We start from the raw sequence: 14,614 nt of genomic DNA on the forward strand, positions 1-14,614 counted from the left end.
GTTTCCAGTGATAATATTGTAAAGTTAGGTTATTATCAGTTAAATAATACCTACCCATAGCTTTTTTTTTTTAAATCTCATGCTATATGACATTTTACTACTTATGAGATATTCTGAAGAAAGTAAAATGGCTACAAAATAAAACTGAGATTATTAAAATTGTAGTAGCAGATAAAGCAGGCTTCTGGAGTCCTGAGTCCTGGGACTAACCCCACATCTTTCCAGACTCCATCTCAAATTCTCTCATCTCAAAAATTGTCAGAGCAATCCTTGAACTATCTGCCTCAGTAGAACAGTGGAGGAAAGCACTTTTTAAACTGGAGAACATTATATAAACATTAATTCATGGTATCCTTTGTACTTAAAACTCAGTCCATTTGTGAAATGCTCACTGTATATATAGCGCTGTAGTGAGAGTTATGGATTACATAAGTATAAGCAGAGATTTCCTGCTAGGGATGTTGGTTACCTAAACTAGCAAAACTTGGAAGTTTGCAGTAAAATATTGTTTAAGAAATTCAGGGAGAACTCATAGTATGTCTTCTTATCCAGAAATGCACAGTGTTAAACGATCCCCTGAACTTACCTTTTTGAGTTGCTATATTTTTCCAGAGGTTCTGAATGCATCAAGGATGAAACAACCCCCCCCCAAAAAAAAATGCATAAGATGACATGATTTGTTATTTGTATCCCAAGCTGGATTACCTTTGTGTTCTGGGGAGGCAAGACAGGTGCCAACCAGTGTGTTGGCTGGAAAAAATGCTCATGCTGCTGGAGTCCTTTGTAGATAAGGGGACCCTTCTGTCCTCATATTGTAGAAATTCCTAAGGGGAAAGAAGGTGGCTTTGGGCTTTGTGTTTGGGGAGGAGTTGCTGCACCTCCCCTTCCATGCTGTGTCTCTGCCCCTTTTCTCCTCGTGTTGTACTGCCGTAAAGACAAACAGTCTGTTAGGATCGGAACCACATGCAGGTCATGTCTCATGGAATAAACCTGGGCTGCACATCAGCCTTGGGGTGTGAGAGTCCGAGAAGGCAGGCATCCCCTGCCGGCCCCAGTATAAGGGGCCTGTAGACCACAGATGCCTGGGGAGGTCAGCAATCTTCCAGGCACTGGATCCCTACCCTAAAAGTGTAGAATGGGGGTTCTCAGAGTGTGCTGGAGCAATGGTGACTGGGCCACATGGGACTGCTTGGCCTGGCTCAGCCAAGGAAAACCCAGCTCCACCACAAGATGTTTAGATGTCATTGTTATTTGTCCTTCATCCTCAGGACCAGGACATCGTATGTGACACCATGACCTGCAAGCAAATTAGATTAGAGAGAGGAAGTGGGCAAAGTCGTCCGACCCATTTCACACACACTCCACACCCCCCCACCCCTGCCGTGCCTCTGGGTCTAGATACAGGTCAAAAAGAGTAAAGATCACTCTGGATGCAGGGAAATGTCCTCAGCAGGTTTCAGTGTGACTGGGACCTCCCTCATTCAGTGATTAAGGCCAGGTAGTAATTGGGGTAAAGAAATTCCTCTTTCTCCTGGTCCAAAAATCTAAATAAATGATGAATGAATGAATAACTTTGGGGTGGGAAAACCACTGAGTTTCTGACCACAGGAGAAAGGACTACTATTTACATTCAATCTGAGTCAAATCAATACCTAAACAGTGACATGAGGTGGGGGGATTAGATTTTTGGACTAGGTGAAAGGGAAGATTCTTTGCCTTAATTGTTACCTGGCCTTAATCACTGAATGGGTGAGACCCTAATCAAAATGATACCTGTTGAAGACCTCTTTGCTTTTAAACATTAGAGGAGACCTTGAATATGTAGAAATGAGAAACTCAAAGTTGGGCAATGGGAATTATAAAGACCAGAAGGCTGAAACTCAGTAGATAAATAAGTCAGGCAAATGTGGAAAACTAGAAGACACCAAACCGAAATCAATAGCTCTTTGAGACAGCTATAAATATTAAAAGAAAATTAAAAGAAGCAGAAGAAAATGTAAGGTTCTCAAAATCAAAAACAACTGATCAAAGGTAATTTTAAAATCATTGTAGACCATAACCACATACTAAAATGAGCCCGCATAGTGTATTTCATGAAATTATAAATAAAATTTACCCAAATTTGTTAGAACCTAAAGGCAAAGTAAAAGAAAGAATCTAGTTTCCGGTTAAGATGGCGGAGAGGAGGCTCACAGTTGCATAAGCTCCGCGCTTTCTCTCACTATCCACTTCATTACAAGCCTCTGAATCAATGCTTGACTGAAAAAAACCCACAAATAGTTACCAAGAGAAGCCATCCTTGAGATCCGCCAAGAAAGGTCTGTCTTTACTGGAGGGCTGGGGCGGTTTTAGATCGGGCGCAGGCTGAGGGCAGCGGCAGTGAGAGCACGGGAGCAGAGCTGAGAGGGGGTGGGGAGTGATCGTAGCCGTCTCTGCGGGGAGAGCTTCGCTACAGGTTTGGAACCTGCAGCAAGTCAACAGCCCAGCAGAGAAGCTAAAAACACCGGGGCTGAAGAACACAACCCCAAACAGCTGGAGTCTCTCAGGACCTGGCCCCCCCCCCTTCCCCCCCCTCAGTGACTCAGCACGCTTTGGGATCTCAGAGCGCAGGCGCAGCACAGTCCTGCTAGTGCCTCACTACTGCCACCTGCAGTCTGTAGAGGAAGCTCGATAACACACCCAGCCCCCCCCAAAGAAAGACTCCAGTTTTTTCTGTTTTTCTTTGGTAGTTTATCTCTGATTAATAGACAGAATGAGCAAGAAGCTGAAGAGGACTTTAACCCTTGACAGCTTCTATACAGATAGAGAGCAGACTCTAAATCCTGAGGAGACTAAAAACAGGCAGTCCCCAGGTGATTCCCCAAAGGAGGAAATCATCTGTTCCTCAGCACAGATGAACCTCATAGAAGTGATTAAAAAGGCTCTCACAAGGGAGCTAGAAGAAAAATGGGAAAAGAGTCTGGAGAAAGTTAAAGAGAGAGTGGATAAAGAAGTAAAATCCTTGAAAAATAGGATTAGTGAACTGGAAACAGAAAACAGCTCTCTAAAAAACAAAATTGGCGAAATGGAAAAAAATTCCACAGAACAAAAGAACTCAATTGGACAATTAGAGAAAGATTTTAAAAAAGTGAGTGAAGAGAATACTTCACTGAAAATCAGAATTGAACAAGTGGAATTGAATGACTCGAGGAGACAAGAAGAATCAGTCAAGCAAATCCAAAAAAATCAAACAATGGAGAAAAATGTGAAATACCTTCTGGGGAAGACAACAGACCTGGAAAACAGATCCAGGAGAGACAATCTGAGAATCATTGGACTCCCAGAAAAACATGATGAAAAAAAAGCCTGGACACTGTCTTCCAGGAAATCATCAAAGAGAACTGCCCAGAAGTCATAGGAACAGAGGAAAAAATAAACATTGAAAGGATTCATCGATCACCCACTGAAAGGGATCCTAAAATCAAAACACCAAGGAATATAGTGGCCAAATGCCAGAACCCTCAGGTGAAAGAAAAAATATTGCAAGCGGCTAGAAAAACCCAATTCAAGTATCAAGGAGCCACAATAAGGATCACCCAGGATCTGGCAGCATCCACATTAAAAGATCGAAGGGCCTGGAATATGATATTCCGAAAGGCTAAGGAACTTGGTATGCAACCAAAAATAACTTACCCAGCGAGAATGAGCATCTTTTTCCAGGGAAGAAGATGGACATTCAACGAAGTAAGCGAATTTCATCTATTTCTGATGAAAAAACCAGAACTTAACAAAAAGTTTGATCTACAAATATAGAACTCAAGAGAAATCTAAAAAGGTAAAGATTAATCTTGGGAACTATATTTTGACTATATAGATGTATAAAGAATACATGTATACCTTGTTCTAGAAATTGATGTGGAAAGGACATTGTACCAGAAAAAGGGTAAAGTGGGGGTAGTACATCTCATGAAGAGGCATAGGAAACCTATTATATCTGAGAGAAAGAATGGAGGGGGATGAATATAGTGGGTATCTTACTGCCTTCAGAATTGGCTTTAAGTGAAAAATCTTAAGACATATTCAATCTATGGTGAAACTTCTCCCATCTCATTGAAAAGTGAGAAGGGAAAAGTGGAAAGGGAAGGAATAAGCTAAGCGGAAGGGAATACGGGAACTGGGAGGGAAAGGGGTAAGATAGGGGGAGGAACTCTAAGGCGGGGGGAGGGACACTAAAAAGGGAGGGCTGTGAGAAGCAAGGGGTGCTCACAAGCTTAATACTTGGAAGGGGGGGAAAGGGGAAAGAAGGGAGGAAAGCATAAACCGGGGTTAACAAGATGGCAAGTAATACAAAATTGGTCATTCTAACCATAAACGTGAACGGGGTAAACTCCCCCATAAAGAGGAAGCGGTTAGCAGAATGGATTAAAAGCCAGAATCCTACAATATGTTGTTTACAGGAAACACACCTGAAGCGGGGAGATACATGCAGGTTAAAGGTAAAAGGTTGGAGCAAAATCTACTATGCTTCAGGTGAAGTCAAAAAAGCAGGGGTAGCCATCCTGATCTCAGATCAAGCTAAAGCAAAAATTGACCTAATTAAAAGAGATAAGGAAGGACACTATATCTTGCTAAAGGGTAGCATGGATAATGAAGCACTATCTATATTAAACATATATGCACCAAGTGGGGTAGCATCTAAATTCTTAAAAGAGAAACTAAGAGAGCTGCAAGAAGAAATAGACAGTAAAACTATAATAGTGGGAGATCTTAACCTTGCACTCTCAGAATTAGATAAATCAAACCAGAAAATAAATAAGAAAGAAGTCAAAGAGGTAAACAGAATACTAGAAAAGCTAGATATGATAGATCTCTGGAGAAAATGTAATGGAGACAGAAAGGAATACACTTTCTTTTCAGCAGTTCATGGAACCTATACAAAAATTGACCATATATTAGGACATAAAAACCTCAAACTCAAATGTAGTAAGGCAGAAATAGTAAATGCATCCTTTTCAGACCACGATGCAATGAAAATTACATTCAACAAAAAAGCAGGGGGAAGTAGACCAAAAAATAATTGGAAACTAAATAATCTCATACTAAAGAATGATTGGGTAAAACAGCAAATCATAGACATAATTAATAACTTCACCCAAGAAAACGATAATAATGAGACATCATACCAAAATGTATGGGATGCAGCCAAAGCGGTAATAAGGGGAAATTTCATATCTCTAGAGGCCTATTTGTATAAAATAGAGAAAGAGAAGGTCAATGAATTGGGTTTGCAATTAAAAATGCTAGAAAAGGAACAAATTAAAAACCCCCAGTCAAACACTAAACTTGAAATTCTAAAAGTAAAAGGTGAGATCAATAAAATTGAAAGTAAAAAAACTATTGAATTGATTAATAAAACTAAGAGTTGGTTCTATGAAAAAACCAACAAAATAGACAAACCCTTAGTAAATCTGATTAAAAAAAGGAAAGAGGAAAATCAAATTGTTAGTCTTAAAAATGAAAAGGGAGAACTCACCACTAACGAAGAGGAAATTAGAGCAATAATTAGGAGTTACTTTGCCCAACTTTATGCCAATAAATTCGACAACTTAAATGAAATAGAAAAATACCTCCAAAAATACAGCTTGCCCAAACTAACAGAGGAAGAAGTAAATATCCTAAACAGTCCCATCTCAGAGAAAGAAATAGAACAAACTATCAATCAACTCCCTAAGAAAAAATCCCCAGGACCAGATGGATTTACATGTGAATTCTACCAAACATTTAAAGAACAATTAACTCCAATGTTATATAAACTATTTGAAAAAATAGGGATTGAAGGAGTCCTACCAAACTCCTTTTATGACACAGATATGGTACTGATACCTAAACCAGGTAGGCTGAAAACAGAGAAAGAAAATTATAGACCAATCTCCCTAATGAATATTGATGCTAAAATCTTAAATAAAATATTAGCAAAAAGATTACAGAAAATTGTCACCAGGATAATACACTATGACCAAGTAGGATTTATACCAGGAATGCAGGGCTGGTTCAATATTAGGAAAACTATTAACATAATTGACTATATCAATAACCAAACAAACAAAAACCACATGATCATCTCAATAGATGCAGAAAAAGCATTTGATAAAATCCAACATCCATTCCTAATAAAAACACTTGAGAGCATAGGAATAAATGGACTTTTCCTTAAAATAGTCAGGAGCATATATTTAAAACCATCAGTAAGCATCATATGCAATGGGGAAAAACTGGAACCTTTCCCAGTAAGATCTGGAGTGAAGCAAGGTTGCCCACTATCACCATTATTATTTAATATCGTATTAGAAACACTAGCCTCGGCAATAAGAGTCGAGAAAGATATAAAAGGAATTAGAGTAGGCAATGAGGAAACCAAACTATCACTCTTTGCAGATGATATGATGGTATACCTAGAGAACCCCAGAGATTCTACCAAAAAGCTATTGGAAATAATTCATAATTTTAGCAAAGTAGCTGGCTACAAAATAAATCCCCATAAATCCTCAGCATTTTTATACATCACCAACAAAACCCAACAGCAAGAGATACAAAGAGAAATTCCATTCAGAATAACTGTTGATACCATAAAATATTTGGGAATCTATCTACCAAAGGAAAGTCAGGAATTATATGAGCAAAATTATAAAAAAGTCTCCACACAAATAAAGTCAGACTTAAATAATTGGAAAAATATTAAGTGCTCTTGGATCGGCCGAGCGAACATAATAAAGATGACAATACTCCCTAAACTAATCTATTTATTTAGTGCTATACCAATCAGACTTCCAAGAAAATATTTTATTGATCTAGAAAAAATAACAACAAAATTCATATGGAACAATAAAAAGTCGAGAATCTCAAGGGAATTAATGAAAAAAAAATCAAATGAAGGTGGCCTAGCTGTACCTGATCTAAAATTATATTATAAAGCAGCAGTCACCAAAACCATTTGGTATTGGCTAAGAAATAGATTAGTGGATCAGTGGAAAAGGCTAGGCTCACAAGACAGAATAGTCAACTATAGCAATCTAGTGTTTGACAAACCCAAAGCCCCTAACTTCTGGGAAAAGAATTCAATATTTGATAAAAACTGCTGGGATAATTGGAAATTAGTATGGCAGAAATTAGGCATGGACCCACACTTAACACCATATACCAAGATAAGATCAAAATGGGTCTATGACCTAGGCATAAAGAACGAGACTATAAATAAATTAGAGGAACATAGAATAGTTTATCTCTCAGACTTGTGGAGGAGAAAGAAATTTGTGACCAAAGATGAACTAGAGACCATTACTGATCACAGAATAGAAAATTTCGATTACATCAAATTAAAAAGCCTTTGTACAAATAAAACTAATGCAAACAAGATTAGAAGGGAAGCAACAAACTGGGAAAACATTTTCACAGTTAAAGGTTCTGATAAAGGCCTCATTTCCAAAATATATAGAGAACTGACTCAAATTTATAAGAAATCAAGCCATTCTCCAATTGATAAATGGTCAAAGGATATGAACAGACAATTTTCAGAGGATGAGATTGAAACTATTACCACTCATATGAAAGAGTGTTCCAAATCATTATTGATCAGAGAAATGCAAATTAAGACAACTCTGAGATACCACTACACACCTGTCAGATTGGCTAAGATGACAGGAAAAAATAATGATGAATGTTGGAGGGGATGCGGGAAAACTGGGACACTAATGCATTGTTGGTGGAGTTGTGAACGAATCCAACCATTCTGGAGAGCAATCTGGAATTATGCCCAAAAAATTATCAAAATGTGCATATCCTTTGATCCAGCAGTGTTTCTATTGGGCTTATATCCCAAAGAAATACTAAAGAAGGGAAAGGGACCTGTATGTGCCAAAATGTTTGTAGCAGCCCTGTTTGTAGTGGCTAGAAACTGGAAAATGAATGGATGCCCATCAATTGGAGAATGGCTGGGTAAATTGTGGTATATGAATGTTATGGAATATTATTGTTCTGTAAGAAATGACCAGCAGGATGAATACAGAGAGGCTTGGAGAGACCTACATGAACTGATGCTAAGTGAAATGAGCAGAACCAGGAGATCATTATACACTTCGACAACGATATTGTATGAGGACATATTTTGATGGAAGTGGATTTCTTTGACAAAGAGACCTGAGTTTCAATTGATAAATGACGGACAAAAGCAGCTACACCCAAAGAAAGAACACTGGGAAACGAATGTGAACTATCTGCATTTTTGTTTTTCTTCCCGGATTATTTATACCTTCTGAATCCAATTCTCCCTACGCAACAAGAGAACTGTTCGGTTCTGCAAACATATATTGTATCTAGGATATACTGCAACATATCCAACATATAAAGGACTGCTTGCCATCTAGGGGAGGGGGTGGAGGGAGGGAGGGGAAAAAAAAATCGGAACAGAAATGAGTGTAAATATAATGTAATTATTAAATAAAAAAATTAAAAAAAAAAAAAAAAAAAAAAAAAAAAGAAAGAATCTAAGAAAACTGTCATAAACCCCAATCCAAAGATCCCATGTCAAGAGGGATTTAAAAAAAAAAAAAAACATTTTATGTTGTAACTATAACAAGGAACTACAGACAGGATCACAAAATGTATGGCAGTATTTTTCTAAAAAACTGAAGATGTTTCAATATTCCAATAGACTTACCAATCAAAAATAAATCTTATAGCTGCGATGGAGAGACACAGACTTTTAATAGTATTAAAGAATTTAATTCTTTCAAGAATTTTTTAGGAAAAGACCAAAGATGGTCATAATTTCTGCAGTCTGTAAGAATCTTAAAGGTAAATATATTTAATGTATTTGAGAAATTAAAATGGTAGATGAGGGGAGGGTATGTTTTCTTATATTATGATAGGAAGCAAAGAAATATGTCCCTTCAAAATTATAAACTCTTCAAATATTATTGAAGGAATTAAATAAGAAAAATAGGGGGTTTAAAGAGGATTTTTTTTCCTAATGCTTTTAAAAGAAAAAGAGGAAGGAGAATAAAAGTAGTAAAGAAAGAAGGGACTTGGTATTTCTCTTAATTAGTATGCAAGAGAAAATATACAAAGGGATGGGTAGAGAGGACATAAAGTGGAACAAAGAGTATTGAAACACACACACACATACATGCGCGCATGCATGAATTTGGTGTTGAAACATCAAATTCTAGAGAGGAAAGTGAGAGTAGGCAGGAGGTGGATGAGAGGGAATATAACACAAGGGAGAAAATAGGCACAAATTAGGCAGACTTTCTAATCCAAAAGAGAGGAAAGGAAAAGAACTATATAAAGGGATCTCCTGACCAGTTGGGAAAGAGTTGAACAAATTGTAGCATATAAATATAATGGAATAATATGGAATTATAATGAAATAATGACAAGGATAATTTCAGAAAATCCTAGGTAGTATGAACTGATTCAAAAAGAATGACCAGAAAAACAATGTATACAAGATACAATGTATACAAATGTATGCATGGTAAAGAAGGAAAGAAAAAACAAAACTTCACAGTATTCAAGAATTCTGATCAGTACATCCACCAACCATATTTTCAGAGTAAAGGGGATGGATGCAAAATGGAGAGATACACAGTTTGGACAGTATCATGGATTTGTTTTGCTTGAAAAGATAAAAATCTTACCTTTTTTAATTAATGGCTGGAGAAGGAAGAGAGTCAGTATGGGAAGTAGGCAGTGTGTATCAGAAAGGCCATTGGAATTTTAAGTCAGAAGGTCAGAAGGAAGCACAAGCAGAACAGTTTTGGGGGAAAATATTTAGAATTTATTATGTATTTCATGAAAAAGTAAGCACAAAATTAATAGTTGCAGTTTTATATAAAGTATCATAATGTTTTCTGTTAATGTAGATGGAAATACTCTTTTTTGATGTTAAGTTTTGAATTTCAAAATAGTTTTTTTAATCATATAAACAGTTTTTTCATTCAAAAATAGTGTAATTGATAGGAAAGTAAAATAAAAAAAATTGATAAATCCATAGCTTATTAGATTACCATGTGTAAGTCTAGGATTTCTATTTACCCTTAGGACATGTGAGGGTTTACTTTCCCCTGGAAACTTCACTGTTTGCTGGTTGCTATATGCCATAGAGAGAATTTTCAGGCTTTAAAATAAGTTTAATTATAAAAATTTCATGTTAAAAAAGCATTTGTCATTGTTCCTCTAATATGTTATATTTTTTCTCCACTCTTTTCCTTTCATAGAAATGCTAATCTCTCACTAATAATCATAATTTTATTTTGCTATCACTGTATTTCCCTCATTTTCTCAAATAGTGAAATATAACAAAGCACAAAATTACATTTGCTCTAAAAAATTCTCAAACTAAGAATGATATAACTGCATAGCACTTCTATGACAAATCTTTTTCTAAAAGGACATGAGGATTAGTGTATCACCATGCCTATGCAATGGACATCCTGCTTTGCCTATCCCTAATCCTAGTTTTGATCTACACCTGCAGAAGAAGTCAGATTACTCATTCTGTGAATGTTTTTTGTTAAGATTTATTTGATTAGATTTGGGAGAATGAAGAAAGTAGAGTTTAGTATTACCCAGGTCTTGGTGCTCTAGTGTAGATACTCTCATATGAACTAGGGAAACCCTCCACCCTTTTTTTAAAAAATCAGTCTCCTAATATAATCTGAGTTTCTATTGAGTCAAGAGTAAATAATTTGCTATACTTAAACATTCTATAAAACAATTTTTACTTATTTTGAATTTTGTTCTTTTTATGTGTGTGCTTTGTTTTGTTTTTGTTTAATACAGTGGTGCTGATTACTATGATTATGGACATGGACTTAGTGAAGAGACTTATGATTCATATGGTGAGTAACTTGACAAGATGAACTAGGAGTAGAAAAGGAAAAGAGAGTAAAAGCTGGCTATTTTCCAAGGCCAAATCTCTAAAACCTGCATTAAAATAAAAAACAGAACCTCCTATGAATTCATTTATACTTACTTGGATATTTTCACAGAGCCCTTTAATATTAAAAAGATGACAAAATCTGTGCTAGGTTGTATATGAAATTCTATAAACGCAGAAATAAATTTTCTTCTTTTGATGACATAATTTTCCAGATTTATCAAAAAGTTCGCTGGACTAAAAATATGTAATAGTACAGATAGTGTCCTTGCCCCTCAATAATAAAAGTGAAGTGATGATACTATATCTACTTTTTGTTATGCATTAGATTGGTGTGTGTGTGTGTGTGTGTGTGTGTGTGTGTGTAGAGATAGAGGTATATGCAGATAGATGGGTGTGTCCATTTATTTCCTGTTGTAGGTTTTTTAAAAAGACACACTAGTAATCATCAAATGTCTCAAATTCATTTATAAAGATAGTAAGCTTAAGGATATAGACATACTGATGTAGAAACAACTAAACGCATGGTAAAAGGATAATAATGGTGGAGATTACATCTCAGAACCATCTGTAAGTGTAGCAATGACAGGATTAATTAAAAGAATTTGAAGTGACTGCAAAATGCCCTTTTAAAAAAATACCTTTTCTTAAAAGATGAATGTTAAATCTTTGGCTAAAGATCAGAGGACAATGAAGTCTTCAATTAGTTGAGAAGCTCTAAAGCCCATGATTTTCTGGTAAGCAGTACAAGTGAATCAGGATTGCAGCTAATGGATGTTATGACATTTTTCTCAACATAACTGGAAAACCATTTTCTGGTGTTCCTTTTGAAGTGCATTTTGTTATATCTCCTGCCTGAAGCAATGATGACCTCAACTAGGATTTTTGTTTGTCGTAACAAACACTTATAAAAATACATTGGTTTGCTGAATGCTGTCTACTTAAATTGATGCAAGTTAGCTTGAGGGGACGTAGCTGATTGCATGTTTGTATCAAAAGAAGAGGTCATTCTAAGCATTTTTCCCTTACAGCTTTTTAAATTGGTCTCTGCGGACAGCATAGCTTTTAAATTGCTATGTTGCAGCACAGAAGTTAACTCTTTGATGCACAGATCTGAGATTCACTAAGGAAATTGTTGAAAGAGCTGTGGTTCACAAACAATTCATTGGTAAAGCCATCAATATGTCTATTACACTTGGTATCAGAATGTATAAAATATACAGCACCTCATTAAGCACATAAGTTCCCTCCAGTATAACTTTGTTTTTCATATTTATCTACAAAAAGATTCATTAAAAATACTACATCCCTTCTTCACAGATTACCTGACCATAATCTTTTATTTTCTTTGCCCATGTATTGAAATGGAATTTGTTTTTTCCCCTACAGTATAATCCCTTTATAAAGATAATGCCAGTGTCTAGAAAACTGGCAAAAGTTTAATTCTTAACATTTAGACTCCTCTTAAATAAGTATCTATAAGTAAAAGTATAGTTGTAGAATTAGTTGGAAAAGGTTTTGTTGTTATTGTTTGGGTTTGGGGTTTTTGTGTTTTTTATTTTGCGCTTTTTGTTTGTTTTTGTTTTGAATACTTAAAGTTCTGGTTACTGCAGCTGTGGCTCATCATAGTATGATAGTAAAGATACTCCCAGTCAAGAGAGCTGTTTGTAAGGCCTAGCATTGTCACAGCCTTATTGCACATATGTATGGATGTATATATGTATATGTGTATATGTATAAACATACACAGAGAAGTAATTCCTCCCCATTCTGAACTTCACCTTCCTTATCTGTCAAATCAGAACACGATGAGCTTGTAAAGTCCCTTCCAGCTCTAATATGTTATTTTATTTACATTGAAATTTTGTTTGTAATAAATTGACATGGAATTTCTAAGCAAATATTTATTTAGCACTATGCTGGGTGTTAACAGAGATCAAAAGATAAAATTATTGCTCCTAGGAATTCCTTCTGGTACCCTGGTACAAGTTATATACAAAAGACTGTCATGCATTCCTCCCTTATTCTCTCCTTCCCTCCCTCTCTTCCTTCCATCCTTAGTAAACTTCTATGTGCAACATACTGCATTGGGTATTCTATGTAAAATGACCACAGTAATTGAATACTTCCCACTTTCAAAGGAGGTTATATTCCTCATGGTCAAAAATATATACATACGTACATGCACATGTACATGAATATACATCTACATATATGGTTAGCAATGTTATGGGTCACAAGAACTTTACAAATGTTAATTGATTGCATGCAAATAAAAACACTATGAAATGCTATTATTAACCCCACTTTCAGTTAAAAAAACCTGATGTTGAGAGAGGTACAATGATTTGTCCAGGGGTTATACCAGTTAGTAAGTGTCTAATTCAGGATTCAAACTCAGATCTTCTTGATTTCCAAGCCCTTTACTCTGTCCACATATGTATTTCAATAAAAATCATATAGTAACAATTGTTTTTTTAATCACCCATTAATATTCCGTCATAGCAGGGACTAACAACAGGGCGAACAGGAAAGTCCTCATGGTGATGGTGGCATGAGCCTTGAAGAAAGGCAAGGATGACTGAGAAGAGAGTGTGCCCTGAGGACAGACAATGGGACTGTCCATTTAACTATCCAAGACAGGCACCAAACAGAAGGTTTCTTACCAGAAAAGAGAATTATTAATTGCAAGAGGGGCATTAGAACCAATCTGAATAGAAGCAGTAGCATTTGAATTGGGCCTTAAAGGACAGATTTACTCTTCAATAAAAAGATACATTCAAGGTGACAGTTATCCCCTGGTTCAATGCCAAGTTAGATTCTGAAATATTAACTATACTAGCATCGATAACAATGATCTAATTATGATTAATCTTATCTTTTCTAGGACAAGAAGAGTGGACTAATTCAAGACATAAGACACCTTCATCAAGGACAACAAAGGGAATCTACAGAGACCAGCCATACGCCAGATACTGATTGTACTGTCTGATGTTGTGAAATATCCAATCTCCACCAGTCCTGTATACTGTTCAAAGTAATTTTTTTCTATGAACAATCCCTTTTTAATAAATCAAAGCGCTTAAAATCTGAATGGATGGACTGAACTTAAATTACTTTGTTGAAACAACAAACTGGGCAGAAAGACATGTAAAACAAGGAACTTTGTTATTGCCAGTCTGTATATGAAAAATAGGAGATCAAAAGAAAAAAATAACCTTTGATTAACTAGTGTTAAACAAAAATTAGGTTTACTAAACATGTTAATCCATTCTCTTAACATAAGCCTCACCTTTCCTTTTAAAGGTTGTCCACAGAATTTAGTTCTTTCAACCATATGCTAGTTTTTTTCTCTTGCAAAGATGTGTAAAAAGGGAAGCCAATTACAAATGCAAATAATGTGGTATTCTTTTGTAACTCAAGTCTTGAAATGTTCTGTAGTGTTAAGCAAAGTCTCTTCTTGCTTGATACTAAATAAACTTTTGAAAGAAAAGCCTTGTGTGTGAGCTAACAGTTTTTTTTCTTATTTAAAAAAACTTCATAAATAGTAGTAAACAGGGAAAAACATCCTTTAACCATGATTGTCATAAAAGGGTCACACTAAACATTGTACACCGTTTAAAAATGGTATAAAAATTAAATGTACAAGCATATATTCACAGTAGATTTAAATGCTGTTTAAAGACTCCAAATGGTATT

General features: G+C 35.8%; 1 protein-coding gene across 1 annotated transcript in view; it reads left to right on the top strand.

The window, feature by feature from the left end:
• The window catches only part of KHDRBS3 (KH RNA binding domain containing, signal transduction associated 3), a 243,697-nt gene extending 229,289 nt beyond the window's left edge, over nt 1-14,408 (top strand). The window contains exons 8-9 of the mRNA XM_051971129.1: nt 10,819-10,877; nt 13,803-14,408. Of these exons, the coding sequence (XP_051827089.1) occupies nt 10,819-10,877; nt 13,803-13,894 (151 nt within the window). The 3' untranslated portion in view covers nt 13,895-14,408. The remainder of the gene's footprint in view (nt 1-10,818; nt 10,878-13,802) is intronic.
• Nucleotides 14,409-14,614: the final 206 nt, after the last annotated feature.

Source organism: Antechinus flavipes, chromosome 1, assembly GCF_016432865.1.
Source record: "Antechinus flavipes isolate AdamAnt ecotype Samford, QLD, Australia chromosome 1, AdamAnt_v2, whole genome shotgun sequence".
NCBI lineage: Eukaryota > Metazoa > Chordata > Mammalia > Dasyuromorphia > Dasyuridae > Antechinus > Antechinus flavipes.